The sequence below is a fragment of the Conger conger genome, chromosome 14 (genome assembly GCF_963514075.1).
Source record: "Conger conger chromosome 14, fConCon1.1, whole genome shotgun sequence".
In the NCBI taxonomy this organism is placed as follows: Eukaryota; Metazoa; Chordata; class Actinopteri; order Anguilliformes; family Congridae; genus Conger; species Conger conger.
The window spans coordinates 24,616,909-24,635,354 of NC_083773.1; the positions used below are offsets into that span (position 1 = coordinate 24,616,909).

At 45.6% G+C, this 18,446-nt stretch overlaps 1 protein-coding gene across 1 annotated transcript; it reads left to right on the top strand.

Moving 5' to 3' along the window:
• The first annotated feature begins 397 nt into the window (after positions 1-397).
• Positions 398-18,110, top strand: h6pd (hexose-6-phosphate dehydrogenase (glucose 1-dehydrogenase)). Its single transcript, XM_061219776.1, has 5 exons — positions 398-449; positions 8,283-8,940; positions 9,589-9,706; positions 13,107-13,376; positions 15,425-18,110. Exons 2-5 carry the CDS (start codon positions 8,308-8,310, stop codon positions 16,765-16,767), a joined length of 2,364 nt encoding a protein of 787 aa, XP_061075760.1. The 5' UTR covers positions 398-449; positions 8,283-8,307; the 3' UTR covers positions 16,768-18,110.
• Positions 18,111-18,446: the final 336 nt, after the last annotated feature.

Sequence of the window (18,446 nt, forward strand, 5' to 3'; positions counted from 1 at the left end):
GGTCCTCGATCTCTCCAGTCTATCTCTATAATCACCCCAAGCATTACAGTTGATTAAGCATTGATTTAAAATTCATTTCCAAGAAAAATGAGAAATTGGAACTCGCTCCACCAAGACAAGCTAAATTGTATCGACACATTGGACCCTGAACGCTGCATGTTTATTGTGTCAAGACACCGCCCGCACTATTTTTAATTTTCCATCGAACACAACAGATGTTTTGTTTGAATTGTCTTTCGTTACGCTTACTGCAAAAAAGTACAAATCCTATAACTTTTTCACGGTCTGACTTGTACAGTTGCAAAACGTTAAATGGATTCTTAACAGTAAAGTCTGTTAACCTCACGATTTAGCCCGGATATCCTTGTCATGTGACTACATACTAGGAAGCCCACATCTCCTGTCCACAGGCGTGCATGTCACTTCGATCAGCGTTGCGGTCCGGGCAGGTAGGCTTCACACCATTCAGATGAGCTTTTACTTTCTACTGTTTAGGAGTTATTGAAGCGTTTCATGTTGAGATGTTAAATAGGCTACTGTTAGCGAACGCTTCGTTTATCGCGTGTTTGTTAATGTTTCATATTTGTTCAAACTAGCTACTTCGGTGACAGGTGGACGATGTGTTAGACATCTTGCCATTGTGAAGCAGAGCCTGCTCGTCCCTTTGCCTTTAAAGTGGCATCTATGGCGCAACGAGCATCTGGCTGTAACACTTTTTAAATGTGTAACAGGTACATTTTGTCGGATTTCTTACATTCTGAATGGCGGGTGCCAGGCCCCTTTACTCATAGGCTACGTCTCGTTCTTTGAGCTAGTACATCAATCGGTTCATTGTTGGTTCAGATTTAGGCAAATTGGTACATATTTTATAAGTCATTTTTGACTTGAGCCTTTAGACATAAGCGATTTTGGGTTTTGGTATCGGCAAACTGTCGCCTATTGTGTTTACAGAATAACTTCCCAACATATCAACACTAATTTGCTGGGAATGGAACCCACAACCTTTGAGTTACTAGACTCGTGCCGCTATCACTCGTGCCGTTATAACAGGTTGAACACATTTCATTCATCCATATTCTGCAGTTTGTGTAAATATTTAGCAAGCATTTATTCTATTCTATTAGTACTATTATTCTATGAGAATTAAGTCAATTGACAGATATATCCGAGTCTTTCTACTCCATGCCAACGTGACTAGTCAGCTAGTCTTCAACAAGTAACAATATCATATAGACAGATAACAGTCTTGCTAGCAAGCAAGCTATTTGCATGGACAGTTTATTAATACTGTACATGGCTAGCTGGGGTTGGGAAAGGCCCTTGAGAAAGGCCCTTAACTGCACATTGTTCCAGGGGGGATTGTCCCCTGCTTAGTCTAATCAACTAAGTCGTATTGGATCAAAGCATCAGCTAAATAACTGATTCATCATTAGCACTATTATTACTGTGCCCTTGAGACAAGTGTTGAAATATCTGCTGGGAAATTGCATCAATTTTGGTAATTATGTCAATTATTGACTTATTGATTTTGCTGTGTAAACCTTGACTGTTTTAATATTTGTCAAAGTAGAACCTGTCAGTTAGTTTTCTGGATTTCTGTGTGATCAGCTGTGTAAATCTATTGGCTGCACAGTTTTGTCCCTTGAGAAATGTTTATTTTGTGAAGGCTCCTCAGCAGTGTTTACCGGAATTGGTTCCCACATCCTTGTGTAAATATTTATTTTCAGAAAATGAACCTTATAGTATGTCCCAGTGCTTATTCCAGAAGTATAAGAATTATACTATTAATATACTTACTTACAATAAGTATCGTGCCAATTTCATATTTCATATGAATATGTAAGTGGAAGATGGCTTTCATACTATTTCTGGCATAGCTGACTGGATCTAGACAGTTTGAAACAAGCGATGAAAAAAAAAAAAATTCAGTGTGATACCTTTTGGGTCATTTAGGAAATGACCTGTAACTATCTGGCTGGAATTGAATGACCCAGAATGGGTGTCTCAGCTTTCGTAATCTATTTACATTTAAAGCAGCAGTGTGTGTTATTGGAAGTGTGTTTGAGTAGTGCTGTGTGTTTGGGAGGTCTGGATGTTGCAAGGAGGAAATCCTACTGGGCCACTTGCATGTGACAGCTGTGCTGTTTGTACTGTATAGGCCTATATAATAAACTTAAAAGAAGCCTGCAATTAGGTGAGCTTCTGGGCACCTTCCCTGCTTGCTGTGTGTGCAGTCTGCTTTCAGCTGTTCTGGTTGTTTGGACAGTGATTTTGCAACAGTGATGAATGCTGAAAGTTCTTCTGTGGACTGGTACGGAGAGCTCTTACATAAAGCACTGCTGGCTTATCTCTGAGATGCATCAAACTGCTGCAAAACTGTGATCAACATTTATTTCTCCCAGAACATATCTTTCTCAATTTGTACTGTACCTATCCCCCATTTTGGAATTTGCCCATTCCTGTTGGCATCTCTGCCCTATTTCAGAAATATCAGCTTTGGTGTGCAGAATGGCATGGATCTGCACTGTGAAGCTTCCGAAATCAGCACTGCTTTCTCTGTCTTCTGTCATCCAACTGACAAAAACCTCTTGTATTTTATAACTTAATTAGCACTAAGTGGGTCAATGTTTTGGTAGAAAAGCAGTGAAAGCCTAATCTTGTTACATGGCCACGGAGGATTGTACAACCTCATTGATAAGGAACAGTGTGCATGTCCTTTCTCTATGTAACAGCCACGTGCACCAGAACCGTGCAATAGTCTGTGCTTTAATAGAATGCAGCACAGTAGGTATTCATGTACATAGCCATTTATATTTCACTGTGTCCTTTTCAGAATCACAGGAAGTGTGGTGTGATTTGTGAATACTTTGCATTTTTTGGCATGGCTGAACTAATGGGGTTTCTACTTCACAACATACAGTACAATATATATATTTTTATTGTCATTGATTCATGATGCATTTCACAACAAATTATGTTGTGAGGGGAGACTAGGGAAGTTGTTATTTTTTAATTGATGCTTATTAGACAACAATTGTTGTCACATTGCCATTGCCATTGATGTTTTTTTTTTGTTTTTTTAACACAAACCACTTTTTATTTTATTTTATTGGCTTGTATAATACATGTCTGTTGCCTTTTGGATGTACTCAGGCCTACAGATGGAGTCCTGACCTGAATCTTGACTGTGGGAACTGTATCTTGTGCAGGGCAGAGACTGCAATTCCGTATAAATGTTCTTATTGTTCTTATTGGGGTGATGTGGAAAACGGCACATTTCTGATTTTCTTCTCCTCATAAACCTCATGTAATTATTTTATAAGAATATCTCAGGCCTCTGGCATACTGTTAGACAATACTTGGTGTCCTATATTCAGTCATGTAAGCTGGTCTAACAAGTGTATTTTTCCTGAGGGAAAACTTGCATATTGCCTCATGACATATACTGTAGCAGTGGCTGTAAAGTTTTTTTTCACTTAGGTGTCTTTTCAGGTTACTTCAGTTCCTTCCAAAAGCTACTTCTTTGGCAGAGAACCAGTCGATTACAAGTGAAATTCACTTGACTGATAACATCAGAGAGGGTCAGCAAAGTAGCAGATTGTGGTTGAGTTCCCTTGGGAGGGTGTATATTCCGCTATAACATCACCATGTGAAAGGGTTTCCCAGGGTGTTCCCTGCCCCTTCCCATGTTAGCCGATTCCTCCGGTTTCCATCCGGCATTTTAGGTTGGGAGAGTGGGAAAAGTGGGGGAATTAAGACCCTCCTGGGAAGATGTTCAGTGAAAGCAGTTATCCTCGGCCCAGAAATGGGCCCTGTAGAGCAGACCGAATCCTGTCTCTGCTGCTGACTGGGGCGTCTGAGCCCTATGAGGCCATGATGCACAGTTGCCTGTTGTTTTGCCCTGGGAGTCAAAGGTTCAGCCAGTAGGACTGTGCTCATCAAACAAGATAAATTTCGGTTAATCTGGGGCCTGCAGTCTGCCTATGCCAGGTGTAGATGACTAATCCTCCAATGATTATGTTGTGACTGAACAAACTAGTCTTAAGAATGGACATTAGTTGGACACAAAAGTTGAGAAGAGCAACAGGCGTAATGAATACATTACGTTGTCATATATTTTGAACAGGCATAACTACTTGGAGGCTTGCAGACTACCTTGTGTTGCTTTTTATCCTCATCATGCTATGAATATGTAGAGGCGTGAAGAGTGTAAACACAACTGTAGTGTAGAACCTGCACAGCTAGACTAATGAGGGAATAGCTGGAGGTGAAGGGACGACGTGTTCTTTCCTGGCTGTTTAGAAGTGAATGAAAAAATTTTAATTATCAAACTCCGCACACGAATAGGGCACAATTATGTTGTAGGGGAAAATTCACAGAACGAAAGATCTCCCTCCTAAAAGCATGATAACCAATCACAAGTCAAAATCAGACTCCACCTTAGTGAGCAGGCTGGTTCCTCCAAAACTCTCGACGATGTGTGCTAAAAGTTTATCAATATATCTGTATTAAAGTATGATATGTACCCTGTATAGTTTCAAACTGATTAACTGCTAAATTGTGCTAGGATTACACGGTGAGCCCAGCCAGCTGGCAGGGGGGGGCCCCGTCTTGAACTGTGTAGACCAAACTGTCAAGGACACGGGCAGAGTGAGATATGACTGTACAGCTGATTTCTCCAGGACTCTCGATGTTTTATGCCAGGAGTGTATCTATTTGACCTAGAACATTAATTATAGCTGAGCTTATGAAAACGCAAGAAACCACAGTGAAAACTGTCGAAATGAGAGCAAAGAATGCTACTTACATTTACTCCCTTAGAAGAGAATAATTAATCAAATGTTTAGTATGTCTGTAGATTAGAAAAGTATATTAGAAGTCAATATTAATGAAATGTTTAGTTTGTCTGTATATTTTCAATGATTACTGCTGCTTAGTTCGTCTTATAAAAGCGAAAGATACAGAGTGACGTGTATGGATGACGTGTTAGAGGGAGGGCATCCAGAACTTTATGAGGTCTGGTAGTTTGCCAAGAGCAGGTGCGGGGTGAAGTGAGGACACGTAGTTGGCAGAATGCCCTGAACTTTGTACAGAGTTGGCAGAGCATAAGGACCATTGGCAATTTGCCACAATGACGTTGTGGGAGGAGCGTTGGGAGGAGTTACGATAAGAAAAGTGTGGGTGATTTGCCAGAATGAGGTTTGAGGAGGAGTTGTAGGTGGAGTAACTGTGTATAAAATGGGTGTACAAATGCCAGTCGGGGTTCAGTTCTGGAGAGCTGATCCGGCTTTATGCACGTGTGCTAATAAAGTCTGATTTTCCTGAAGATCTTGCTGCCTGGTGTCGTCTTTTCCCTCGCGAAGATGTTTTTCGACAAATTGAAGATTTGGACTCTGTCGTTTCCTAGACACGACAATGTTTAGGAATATACTGGGTCTGTTGCCACGGGTCGGATATGGATTGACCTGCCCCATATCCCGCTTACAACTGGCCTGAAATAGATCAGTAATATTCCTAATATTCTCCGTTCGTAAACGGGGCCGTTTTGAAAGCTTAGTGGTTACTCTCGTTCCACTCGTTTATCTGACTCCATTTAAGATATATAATTTAGAAATTTGGGTTTGGAATTTACGCGAACCTCGGGAGTGATTACACTCGACTCGTACCTGCGCCACTATTACTCAATATATGTTCTCGCGATTTAACATTATTGCTGAATATCTCAGTTCGGTGTAGAACTCAGAGGCTGAGGGTCCAGTCAACACAATACATGCAACACTGTCATGATAGTTGCGAGCCCAGGTCGGCGCAGCATTAACTGGGCTCCTTAGAGATAATTTGACAGGAACCGGCGCTGTAAAGCCCAGGGGTTCCCTTCGCGTCAAATCACAAGAGCCGTGCCTAACCGACCCTTTAAGTTGGCAGAAACTTGCTGGCCTCACAGGTTAGAACTATCACCTGTACCACGGGACTGCCGATCGGTCAGTCCTTGGTCCCCATTGTCCCCCTCAATATTCAGTTGTAATTTAGGCTGAAAAGGTACAAGATGAATTAGAGTCATGGAGATCACGCAAGTTACAAACAAAATAATTTATTTCCAGACGTAGGCAGTTAGCGTAGAATAAAACAGTCAATTACAGTCAATAGACAAATTAAAGATAAATAGAATAGAGTGAAATCTTACCCAGCCTGCTTTCGCTACACACATATACAAAGTATACAAAGATACTTACATACACGTACAATATGCTGTGTGGGAAGCCGAATACGATCTTCCCAGATTGGTCTGTCTCCCTTGCTTTTATGCCAAATCATACGTTTGAAACCAGGCGGCAGTGCCATAAATCAACCTGGAGGGGTGGTCAAATCTGGAATTTAGACCCCCACCGTTGGGGGTTGTTGAGTAGGGAAAATGAGATGATTACCAGGAGAGGACGTGTAGGTTTTCCCTTGAGTTATTGAAACTATGGTTTATTAAAATCCATTTGGTATGAAATGTATCTCATCTGATTCCTTGACTTTACTGGATCACATCCATACCAAACAGATTATCCTAATGTTTATCATGAAACCTCCCTCCTGTGTATCCATTTTACATGTAATTCATGTTATTACTACAATGGGCATATTGCAATACAACAAGGATCACATGGGCAATGTTTACAATATTGTACCGGGTCTATTGACCATCTAAACAACAGTTTTGAGGTTTTCATCCAAGAGAGTATTCCCTGGGGTAATGACAGCAGTGCCCAAAGGAGGGCACTGTGGTACTGCCCGGAGTCTTTCCCCCTGGAAGTGACCAGGTGTGGGATCATAAGATGTTAGGCACATTCTTTTCCCGGGAGTTTTAATGGCCCACATGGCCTAATTGCCCGGGAACCGCTCATCCACCCACCATATATCTATCCTTTATCTTCTTGGCATCACTGGTCTGGAACTCCTCAAAAGGTACTACAAACAGTATTGTCCTTTGTCCCTTTTGACACACACCAGAACCAGAGTCAACCCCCAGCTCACAGGCTCCTCACTGATGGCAGGGGGCTAAAACACATGGCTTCTACAGAGACAGCTTTTGCCCAGTTTCCCCTCGGCTCCTGAATGGTTGTGATATCAAAGGTAGACCGTTACAAAAACTAGACCATTACACCAGTCGCACTGAACCAATCAGAATAACACCAAACATCACTATATTCTGACCTGGGATTATCATGAAACATCTTTATGCCATCTCCAGTACTCCTGTACTCAAATCCTGTAGGAATGTGAGAAAAGGGGGGCCCCCAGGGCCCAAGAAGGTGCCTCTAAGAATCCTTCTCTAGCTCTCCCCCACAGGCATGTGTGCCAACGGTGGGGGCTAACAATGTATGCTCCAGGAGGGGGAAGTCAGCAAGCTGACCAGCGCATGAGACCAAATGTTACTTATGACTGGCTTACAGTAGCATTCATTTTGTTTTGACTGGAGAAAATGAGCGTCTGAAATCATACAGTCCAGAGTAGGTGAAGACATCTGACATGTGGCATGTGGCCATGTTATGTCATCCCTCACAATTCACCGAATGAGAAAAATCATTTAGTAAAGCTTTGCCACCTTTGACCATTCCTGTCAGAGGACAAAAACTGGTTGGCCAGTCTCTTTAGCCATTGATTTTTAAAGGCTGTGTGGGTTGTGATATTTTTTGGCCCATAATCCCGTTACCAGCCTTATGACTCTCCCAGTCTTGCTCCTCCGATACGATTTTCTTGTGTGTGGTATTTTTCGGGAGGAGTTGAGGAAGAAGGTGGGGTGGCGAGGCGGTCCTGACCACACCTACACATGACATTTTTTTCAACCAGCCCCTTTACAATCACTTTAGGACTTCACCTGTCACCCTCACGGGACCATCCGTGCATGACATCATTCCAGCGAGATAGCGAACATCTTTGTGTTGCTTGTTTAAGAGAGAAGGCTTTGTTGCATGAGGGTCACATGACAGCCACGCTATGGTTTCCTTACACAGAGTTGAGCCTCATTGAACATCTGTTGTGTGAGTTGGGATTACGTGTGGCAGGCAGTGATCAGGCACCAGTAAACAGAAGAATCATGGAGAATCTTTTCTTATTTCTCAGCCTCATAATGGCTTCCTTGACTGTCATTGGCACAATTAATGTTGACAAATGGCAATAACAAACTCCAACGGCAGTCAAAAGCCATGAATCAAGCCTAGATACTGAAAGATTTCTTATACCTGCAATATTTCAGAAGCAGCTCAACCATCCAATTATTTTCCCCATCTTTGCAGGCGGTCTGGCTCAGCGAGAGAGACGATGTGGAAGGTTGTGTTTGCCTTGACCCTCCTGGGCGGGGCTTGTGTTCGGCCTGGCAGTGCGAAGGAGCCCAAGGGGCACGTGTCCGTGGTGGTGGTGGGAGCCACGGGCGACCTGGCCAGGAAGTACCTGTGGCAGGGCTTCTTCCAGCTCTACGCCGACCAGGTCAGCAGTGGCCACAGCTTCTCCTTCTACGGCGGGGCCCTGTCCGACGCAGAGACGGCCAGACCAGTGCTGTTCGAGATCCTGCAGGGCCTGGCGTGCCCCCAGGGTCTATCTCAGGACCGCTGTGCTATCATCAGGGACCAGTTCCTGAAGCTGGCCGAGTATCGGAGGCTGAAGACGGCAGAGGACTATGCGGCCCTCTCGAGGGAGATGGGACAGCGGCCGACACAGGAGGGTCTGGTCGAGGCCGGCCGTCTCTTCTACCTGTCTGTGCCCGCGTTCGCGTACGCCGACGTCGCTGACAAAATCAACAGCACCTGCCGGCCTCCCCAAGGAGCGTGGCTGAGGGTGGTGCTAGAGAAGCCTTTCGGCCACGACCTGGACAGCGCGCAGGTCCTCGCCGCACAGCTGGAGAAGTCCCTGAAGGAGGAGGAGATGTACAGGATTGACCACTATCTAGGGAAGCAGGTGAGACCTCAGCATTTATCTGTTCCAGTGAGGGGCAAACCGATCCTCGCACCCCGTGCAGATTGTATGGGGTCCAATAACAACAGTATTTAAAAGAAAGAATTCATGTGTATCGTGTATTTGAACTACACGTGCAGGAAAACAAATGTGAAAATGTTGTTCTACCTTTTAAAACTACCTTTAGAAGGTGTGCGGATCACTGTGCTCAACCAGCGGAAGACGGAAGAGGATACATGTGTGTTCAGGGGTTATAGTTCCAACCGTCTAACTTCTCAGTTAGACGTGTATTTCAAATACACATGACACCTTGTGTAAACAAGACAGCTTCGGAGTTGTGGAGGTGTATTTCTTCACTTTGAAGGAAGTAGGCTAATGACTCCTATAGCCTTCAAGTCTTTATGCTAAATTAACACATTATGCACATGGAAATTGAGCCAGTGAATGCACAAAAAAGAAAATGAATTCAAACATCTTGTCTAAATCTGGGTAAGTCGTAAAAAAGGTTTATTTTCCTTTAAGACAAAGCCTTTCTTGCTTAAAGGCCATTTTATTAAGATGAAAAAAAGGGCTTTTTTTGAGAAGGAGAAGATATTAAGCATTGTTTGTTTGCCTGTTTTTTCCTCTTTTTTTCTCCCATGTGTATAAAAGGTGGTCTCCCAGATTTTGCCATTCCGGAAGGAAAACAGGATGTTCCTGGATCCCATCTGGAACAGACACCATATCGACAGAATAGAAATTGTGCTGAAGGAAACCCTAGATGCGAAAGGTAATGGTAGTATTGTGCATCTGATCTACGCAAAATGTATCTGAGTTGTTACGCAGTATCATTAGCATCATTCGTGTTGCAAGCTGCACTGTCATGTACAAATGTTCTTCTTGGATGAAATTTGCGGCCCTTGCAAGCAAATCCACTCTTGAGTGCCTCAGATGTCACTGAATGCGCTCTCTGCAGCAGGCTTGTGATGCAGCTCATTGTTGGTCGACATCGATCCTGCTCCATGCACCGGAGCCCATCCAATAGCCAATGAGCGCACTGCTGGGGGGTGCACAATGCACCTCTCTGTGCTATACCCCAGTCCTGTTCCTGTTCCTCGGCCCTGCTCTCGCCAGGTAACGCAAACATATTTACTGGTTGATTTAATTTTGAGCCGTCAACTTTGTCAGGATAATTTTATTCTAATTTGAACCCCATTTATTGAATTGAGACCTTTATTGAGTTGAGCCCCACTAAAATTATAATATAATGTCTTTACACAGAAATAAAATTATATTGGGTATTGATAGAATTCCCTAGGATTTTAATATGAATATGAATTGCCCTTAAATCATGTACCACTACAATAATATAACATGCAGTGTCGTTGTACCACTGTCTGTCTCAGTAACTGGCATTGTGTGTAAACTGCTCCTGAAACGCAGGCTGATAAAATTCCAGCCCCTTTGCCTCAGCAGAAAGGTGATTGTGTGTCTGACTATGCCAGTCATCCTGCCCTCAGCCCACCTGGGGTTATGGTGAGGGCAGACGCACTAACCACGGGACTACGGAAAAAGCACTCAGCATTTTTAATCTGCATACAGTAGACAGCTTGTCCCATGCGGAACTGGACTCGTCCTGAACCGTCAGCGGCTGTGCTGACATTCATTTGTAACAGAAGGTGTCCACCTACCGGCTCTCCCGGACTACTGCTATGTGCCCCAGGGCTTCTCCCGCAGTCCCACCTCCCATCCCCTGCAAAGTCACCGCAGCCTGCTGACCGCTGAGGGGGTGGTGCTGACCGCTGAGGGGTTGGGGTCGGCACTGCTCCCCCCACAGCTGGGCTGACATCCATCAAACTGGAAAAGTTTCTGGATCATTCTTTTTCAGGGCAGTTGAGGGAGTGAGCAGCGTGCTCAGAGGAGCTGGTTGGTAGTGAAGCCCCGCACCTCTCTGCGTTGTTCCTGCGCTCTCTCCACGGCGGTCCCACGGGGGATAGAGCAGGCCTCGGTGCAGTGTGCTGCTGCAGTGGAAAAGGCTAATTTCACTCCGCAAACGACTGGCTCAACGCTGCAGGAGCGGCACTGCAGAAACGGGCCTGACTGCATTCCCACCTGCTCGACCTTGAGCCTTCCCCCTCTCTGCTCAGTCGGTTATCGAGCTGCAGTTGTAGTGGAGTTTAATTCTCAATTAAAGGCTCCGTTGCATTCCATAAAATGAACTGCAAAAGAAATCTATTAGGATAAATGGGTCCTGAGCTAATAAACTGAAATGACCTTTGAAATATCTGATTGTAAGTCGAACCATTTTATTATGGAAGAAACAGCTTAATAATGCAGGCTGCCTTGTGGAACAAAATTTTAATTGACTGATCAGCAGAACTTCAAAATTGGAAATTAAATTTACAGCAGTTACAATGTGTGTGTGTGTGTGTGTGTGTGTGTGTACGTGTACACATGTACGTGTGTACGCACATGTGTGCTGATGGAGGGGAATTTATACATATGCAAGAATATTAAGATTATATAGTATTTCACAGTGTTGGTGTGAGCTTGCCATTTTGAATTACAGAAGTCAATAATAGAGAAATAATAGAATAACCTTGATCTGGAACAGTCTGCACTGTGTGCATTGCCCTCAGATCTCCACTTCAAAAGCGAAATATCCTCTTCTGTCACTGAATAAATAATGTGACTGAACTGCAGATAGCTCTCGAGCAGATCTGTTGATGACCCAAAATGACCCAAGTCAGACTGAAAGTAATATAAGCAGCCACTAGATGGCAGTAGAGCATTTCTGTGGACCTCATGAGCCCTGCTAATGCAGGCTGATAATATCCCAGTCTGGGTGAATAGAGGCAGGGCACCTGCACACATGAGGTGATGAACAGCTTGTTGTTTTTGCTAAATGCTGTGTGGTGTGTCTGCATGTCTGAGTGCTAAATCATAGCTTACAGGGTCTGGCACAGTGTCCATAGCCTTTATCTCTTTATCTCTCCCTTGTGCCAGTCAGTTTTAATCCACAGATAAAGCATACAATCATAATTTTTTTTTTCATGAACTGAACATGCCAAGATGTTTTAAAATGTGTGTTCATTCAAAGGTTTTCACCAGGGTGTGACTTAATAAGACAGGTTCTCCAGTCTGTCGGTACAGGGCTAGGCTCATACCTGAGGATCTGCTGTTTGTGCAGGTTTTCACTCCAGCCAAAGAAAATATCAGTTGAGGTTACAGAGAATGCGGTCATAGAGAAAGTTTTAATGGTTCAGTCTTAAAACTGGATATTAACTGGTGTGGCTCTTTACTGTTGTGTTGTGTGTGTGTTGTGTGCAGTGTGTTGTGTGTGTGTGTTGTGTTGTGTGCAGTGTTGTGTGTTGTGTTTTTCATGGAGGTAGCCGTTTCAACATTCACCAGTGTGCTTATCACCAGTATAGTGAGCCATTTCTGAAGAAACAGACAAAAAACATCACAAGATATTTTAGGACATGTCCAATTGAATGTAGATCAGTGGTCCTCACTCCTGGTCCTGGAGAGCCGCAGGGTGTGCTGGGGTCCTCACTCCTGGTCCTGGAGAGCCGCAGGGTGTGCTGGGGTCCTCGCTCCTGGTCCTGGAGAGCCGCAGGGTGTGCTGGGGTCCTCACTCCTGGTCCTGGAGAGCCTCAGGCTGTGCTAGGGTCCTCACTCCTGGTCCTGGAGAGCCACAGGCTGTGCTGGGGTCCTCACTCCTGGTCCTGGAGAGCCGCAGGGTGTGATGGGGTCCTCACTCCTGGTCCTGGATAGCCTCAGGCTGTGCTGGCTTTTGTTGTTACTCAGCACTTTATTGATCAAGCAGTCTATTACACAGTTAACTCACCTCACCTGGTTTCTTGGGTCTGAATTGGTTGCTGATATTAAGGTGAAAACAGAAACCAGCACCGGCTGCGGCTCTGAGGACCACTGCTGTAGATGATGTGGTACAGCTGTGAATGGATGATTCAAACTAGAGGTCAGGTAACCTCTTCTCACATTTTGGGGAATTACATTTCCTGGCAGTAACAAAACCCCAAATGCAAGGTGGATCCCTCAGATCCCTCATCAGTCCTGCTGTGCCCAAAGGTCTGAATGGAATATTTTGGTCAATCCTGTTGAACCTAAAACAAAACATGACACAGACAGACTGCTTCTGACACATTGATAATTGTGCCGCGTTTTAGGCCGCACCCAGTTTTACGACCAGTATGGGGTCATCCGGGACGTTGTGCAGAACCACCTGACCGAGGTCCTGGTGCTGCTCACCATGGGCGTCCCGGCCAACAGGACCAGCAGCCAAGAGGGCCTGAGCAACAAGATGGCCGCCTTCGGCGCTCTGCAGCAGCTGGGGAGGAGCAGCGCCGTCATTGGCCAGTACGAGGCCTACAGCAGGGAGGTGCAGGAGGAGCTGAACAAGACCAAAGACCACGTCAGCCTCACGCCAACCTTCGCCGGTAGGTTCCGCCCCACATGGTCCAGGCTTTGAACAGGGAAAAACAATACTCCACACGTCGGCAGAAGGACTCAAACGGGCTTAAGCCTTCCTTTTTAACAGGTTTGAGTTCTGCGATGGCAGCTTTGTTTGTTTTTCTCTTTTTCTTCTGTCTCTCTTCCCAGAGAAAGCCTTTCAGCCCGGTTACTGGAAGGGAGGCTGCCAAAATGTGGCTGCCCACTCTGCTAAGAACCCAGCTGCTTGAATCTGTTTCCAGGGTTTTTAGCAAATAAAAGAGCAATGATCCAAACAAACGATTTATGGACAGAGTGCAGTGCATGTATCCAGAGCTGCTGTAAAATACCCTGCACAGACTGGGACAGCTTGGTCCACCCTCCCCTTTCATGTGTAGTTCCACAAAATTGATTTAATTTGGCCTAAATCCAGGCCCTTAAAAATAGTGCCAGGCAACTTTCTCTCTCTCTCTAGCTCTCTCTATCTGTCTCTCTCTCCCTCTCTCCTTCCCTCCTATCTCTCACCCATTTGCCAGCCATGCGGAACCATACACAAACCAAGAGAAATGCCCTCCTGACGGATTTATTGTCCTAAGTAGCCTGTGGACTTTTTTTGTGTGATGAACGTGGGCTGGAAGGGTTGAGTTAATGGCTCAGCTGCGTTCAGGATGGTGTTTGCGCTGTGACAGGAGTCTCCCCCAATCAGTTCTGAAAATTCACACCAAGAGCGAGGGGCCATTTTGTAAGTGTCAAACTGCCAGCAGAGAGTGTCTCGCTTGCTCTTTCACACTCCGCCCCCCCATACTCCAGGGGTTCATCGTTCATGAGTTAAAATAAGACAGAACTGAACTCTGATTAATGAGAGTTTCATCCATGCATTACAGACAATGCTTAGCCAGGCAGTTTGGGGCAGCTTTTCCTTCCTCGGCAAGTTTTGTAAAAAAGTAATTTTGTATAAAATGTGAAAAAGGTAAAAGAAAATGGCAGGTTGTCCGGTGATACTGAAATGTTTTTGGACAGTTGGAAAGGGTCCAGGTTAGAATGAGTCATACTGCCCATGCTGTGCCTGGCGCAAGCATAGATTTAGCCCCAGCAGACTGGTACATCCAAAATAGGTTTCATAATGAGCAGACGATGATGCTGGATCTGGCCAATGGCCAAGGTCTGGTGACTTTTCCTCCTTTCACTGTCCGTGCTAACCCAATGAAGTACACTCATCCTCAAACTTGGAGATTACTCCGCCTGTTTGTCTAGTTTTACTCCAACAATGGATGCCTTCAGCATTAGCCAGACATTGCAAAACATCGCTCTCTTTCTTCGGTAATGAAACTGGCTTTCCTATAATTTTCTGCCTTCTCCCTCACCCCCCCCTCCCTTCTCCATCCTGGTTCCTCCTATTCGCCTCTTCACCATCTTCTCCAATCTACCCCCCCCCCCCCCCAAAAAAAGAAAAAACCCTGTGCTGTACCTTCCCTCCTCATGTTAACTCTACTGACAAAGGATCACCTATCGCTGCTGTGTTATAACCCCACCATTACGCTCTCATTAATTGCTACTTGGAATGTTGCTGATTTACAAATGTAGGCCCTTTGTTCATGCACTAATTATAAGTTAAGAGTGGATAAGAGTGAGAGGTAAAATGGAAATGTTAAAGTTTCTCTTTTGTTACTGCTAATTTCAGGGTAGTCTTTTTTTTTTTGGGCAGCACTGCATTACTGAAAGTGTAGTTCAGTTGGTTGAGACCACTATGGGTTACCTGCTTGTCTTTCGCCAGTTGCCCACATTGTTCTTGGTCTTCATTTGAAACTTTGAAAATTAGTGACCTTGGTCACTTCCCTTGGCCTCTTTTTCTCACACAAGACTTTTAATGATGCTAACCCAACCGTGTCTGACAATTCTTATACAAAAAGGAGCATTGGGCAAAGGTTCTCTCTCTTGCAAGAACCATATAAAACGTGTTAATACTTAATTAAAACATCAGCTTTTAATATCAGTAATAAAATATACACTGTAGTCTTGCATGTGATTGACCCAGCTTTGCTTCTGTCCTTCAAAGGTGTTATGGTGCACATGGACAATTCCCAGTTTGACGGCGTTCCCATCTTCCTGATTTCGGGGAAGATGCTGGATGAGCGTGTGGGCTATGCCCGTGTCCTCTTCAAGAACAAGGTCTTCTGTGTCCAGAGCCCGGATGACGCACACTGCAAGCCACGGCAGATCGTCTTTTACTTTGGGCACGGCGACCTCAAGTACCCGGCCATCCTGGTCAGCAAGAACCTGTTCCGGCCAGCTGGAGTGGCCCAGGGCTGGAAGGAGGTGATGGAGCATGAAGACCTCAGGCTGTTCGGCCTGGCCCTGTCAGACTACCACATCCACACCCCCGTGGCACAGAGGGACGCCTACCACCTGCTCATCGCCCAGATCTTCCAGGGCCGGAAGGACAGCTTCATCAGCACGGAGACGCTCCTGGCCTCCTGGGGCTTCTGGACCCCGCTGCTCGCCGCCCTGTCCCACCAGCCGCCCCGCCTGTACCCAGGGGGCGCCGCCAACGGCAATATGCTGGACCTGCAGGCGCAGGGGCGGGAGCTGGCCTTCGTCAGCGAGGCCGTGGTTATCCCGCAGGGGGGGCCGGGGGCGGCCGAGAGCTTCCAGGTGATGCAGGGAAAGTTCCGGAGCTCGGACATGGTGTCGGCCTGGGCGGAGGAGCTCGTCAACCGGCTGGCCGCGGACCTGCAGGCGGCGGCCGAGGAGGCGGTGAGGGAGGGCGGGCAGTTCCACCTGGCCCTGTCGGGCGGCTCCAGCCCGCTGGCGCTCTTCCAGCGGCTGGCCCAGCACCACTACGCCTTCCCCTGGCGCCACACCCACGTGTGGACGGTGGACGAGCGCTGCGTGCCCCTGACGGAGCCCGGCTCCAACTTCCGCTCGCTGCACGACCACCTTCTGCAGCACGTGCGGCTGCCCTACTTCAACGCCCACCCCATGCCCGTGCAGCTCAACCAGCGGCTGTGTGTGGAGGAGGACGGGGGCCCGCTGGTCTACGAGAGGGACATCGCCCGGCTGGTCAACGCCTCCAGCTTCCACTTCGTCCTGCTGGGGGTGGGCTTCGACGGGCACACCGCATCGCTGTTCCAGGACACCCCGTTGGAGGCCCACGGGGACAGACTTGTGGCCCTGACGGAGAGCCCGGTCAAACCCCACCAGCGCATGAGCCTCACCCTAAACGCCATCAATCGGGCGCAGAGGGTGGGCGTGCTGGTGATGGGCAAGGGCAAGCACGATCTGGTCACCCAGCTGAGCCGGGTGAAGGACGACCCAAAGAGGAGGTACCCCATCACCGGGGTCCGGCCCACTGCAGGGAAGCTGGTGTGGTACCTTGACTATGATGCTCTCCTCGGCTAAAAAACCTGTCCTTTGGGCACAACCTCACCTATCACTGTGATACAGTTTTGACCAAACAACACCTGAAAGTTTTTTTTGTTCACCTTTGTTTCATCTTTCTATGAGACTTAATTTACTTTGGTTGCCTTTAATGCATTGGGCTCAACATTGTTTATTGTACAAAGTTAATTCAGTCCATTTGATTATGGACTTCTCAAAGGCACAAAATATGCAGGTCTATTTGTATTTCTCTGTGACTACTTCAACTGTGTGTGTGTGTGTTTCTGTCTGTCTTTGTCTGTCTGTACGTGCACGTGTGCTTTCAGTTTAGTGCAGTCCAAAGGTGTGGCTGGTAATGAAAGGGAATGAAAGACACACATTTCATAAAGAGGGGATTCAGTAAAGTAGCCATTCTGCCTTGAGCTTCCAGTTAATTGTTTCCTTGGTGGCATGATGCCAGGGTGATTATACAAACACCACATTGATGACATTGCCTATCTGGTTCTTTGAATTTTGAAAAAATCTGAATTTGAAAGGTTTGAGGGGTTGCTGGAAATTTTGTAGGGATGAATTATTATTATTATTATATATTTGCACATGATTTTATATGAATGGATTTCGATCGCCACACACTGTGAAACTTCATTTTACTGCCGCGAAGGCATTCAAAATGGTGCGCTTTGTATCACCCAGTAGGACAAGGAATATTACAATTATGAAACTTGCCACTTAAGTCTATTTTATGATTCTCTTGTCAGAATGATTTGGGGTTTAGAGTCCCTTGCACTATAAGCAGGATAGGATGCCAGCTCTGTGCTCTGTTGTGTGCAGTGATTTGCTTTTTGCAGGTGCAGAGGCCAGGCGCCTCAAAAGTAATTTTCTCTTTCTGTGTGAGCATGATGCTTCAGAAGCAGGTTCAGCCCCTCCATAGCTATGACCTAAAGTGCCTTTCTAGATGAAGGGGCAGCCACAGTCAGTCTGTCTGCAGATCAGACACCCACTTCATTGAGATTTAGCTTTTGCATTTCAGATGTGCGGTCTGGGTCCAGGAGAAGATTAAGATTTATTTTTGCTGCTCACACATATTTATTTAAGTCTTAAAAAGCCTTTATAGGAAAATTGGTATTTAGTTTTCATTTGATGTAATTATTTATTATTTACACTGTTTACAGTCACTGATTGCTCTCAAATCCAGATTGAAATTGGGTCCTCGTTATCTTTGTATTGCTGTCTAAATACTGCCATAAAGTGATTTCAGAAGCCTGTGAGCTGAATTCATCTGAACATATCTGCCTGCTTTTCTTTGACTTTTGCTTGTCAAATTTGAATCTGCAATAAATGACACCTTTTATGAACATGTTAAATCAGATTTAATAAGGTTTTCTGTTTGACTGCTCATAATTCATGAATCTATGGAACAGAGTAACATTTTGTTATGTAGCATTGATCCTACAGTACAGCACCTTCAGAGATTTTTTACCTGTCCTATTTCATTTTCCTTTTCACTTTTAAGAAAAAACACCACAGAACTGTGTGCGTCTCTCTTCGGGGCAGTCGTGCATGTGGGTTTGATGATGGGTATGCGTTTCTGTCACAACAGTGACTCAGCTGCGGGTCTAATGAGTTGAAGGAGAAAAAAGCATTTTTATGATGCAGTTCAAGGGCTTGACTTCACATCAGTGTGTGGTCCTCACGCAAAT

Excerpts from the sequence above, each read along its gene's own strand:
- h6pd (XM_061219776.1), top strand. The coding sequence starts at position 8,308 with ATGTGGAAGGTTGTGTTTGCCTTGACCCTCCTGGGCGGGGCTTGTGTT. Across the intron at positions 8,941-9,588 it reads ACCACTATCTAGGGAAGCAG|GTGGTCTCCCAGATTTTGCC; the intron begins GTGAGACCTCAG and ends TGTGTATAAAAG. Across the intron at positions 9,707-13,106 it reads GGAAACCCTAGATGCGAAAG|GCCGCACCCAGTTTTACGAC; the intron begins GTAATGGTAGTA and ends GCCGCGTTTTAG.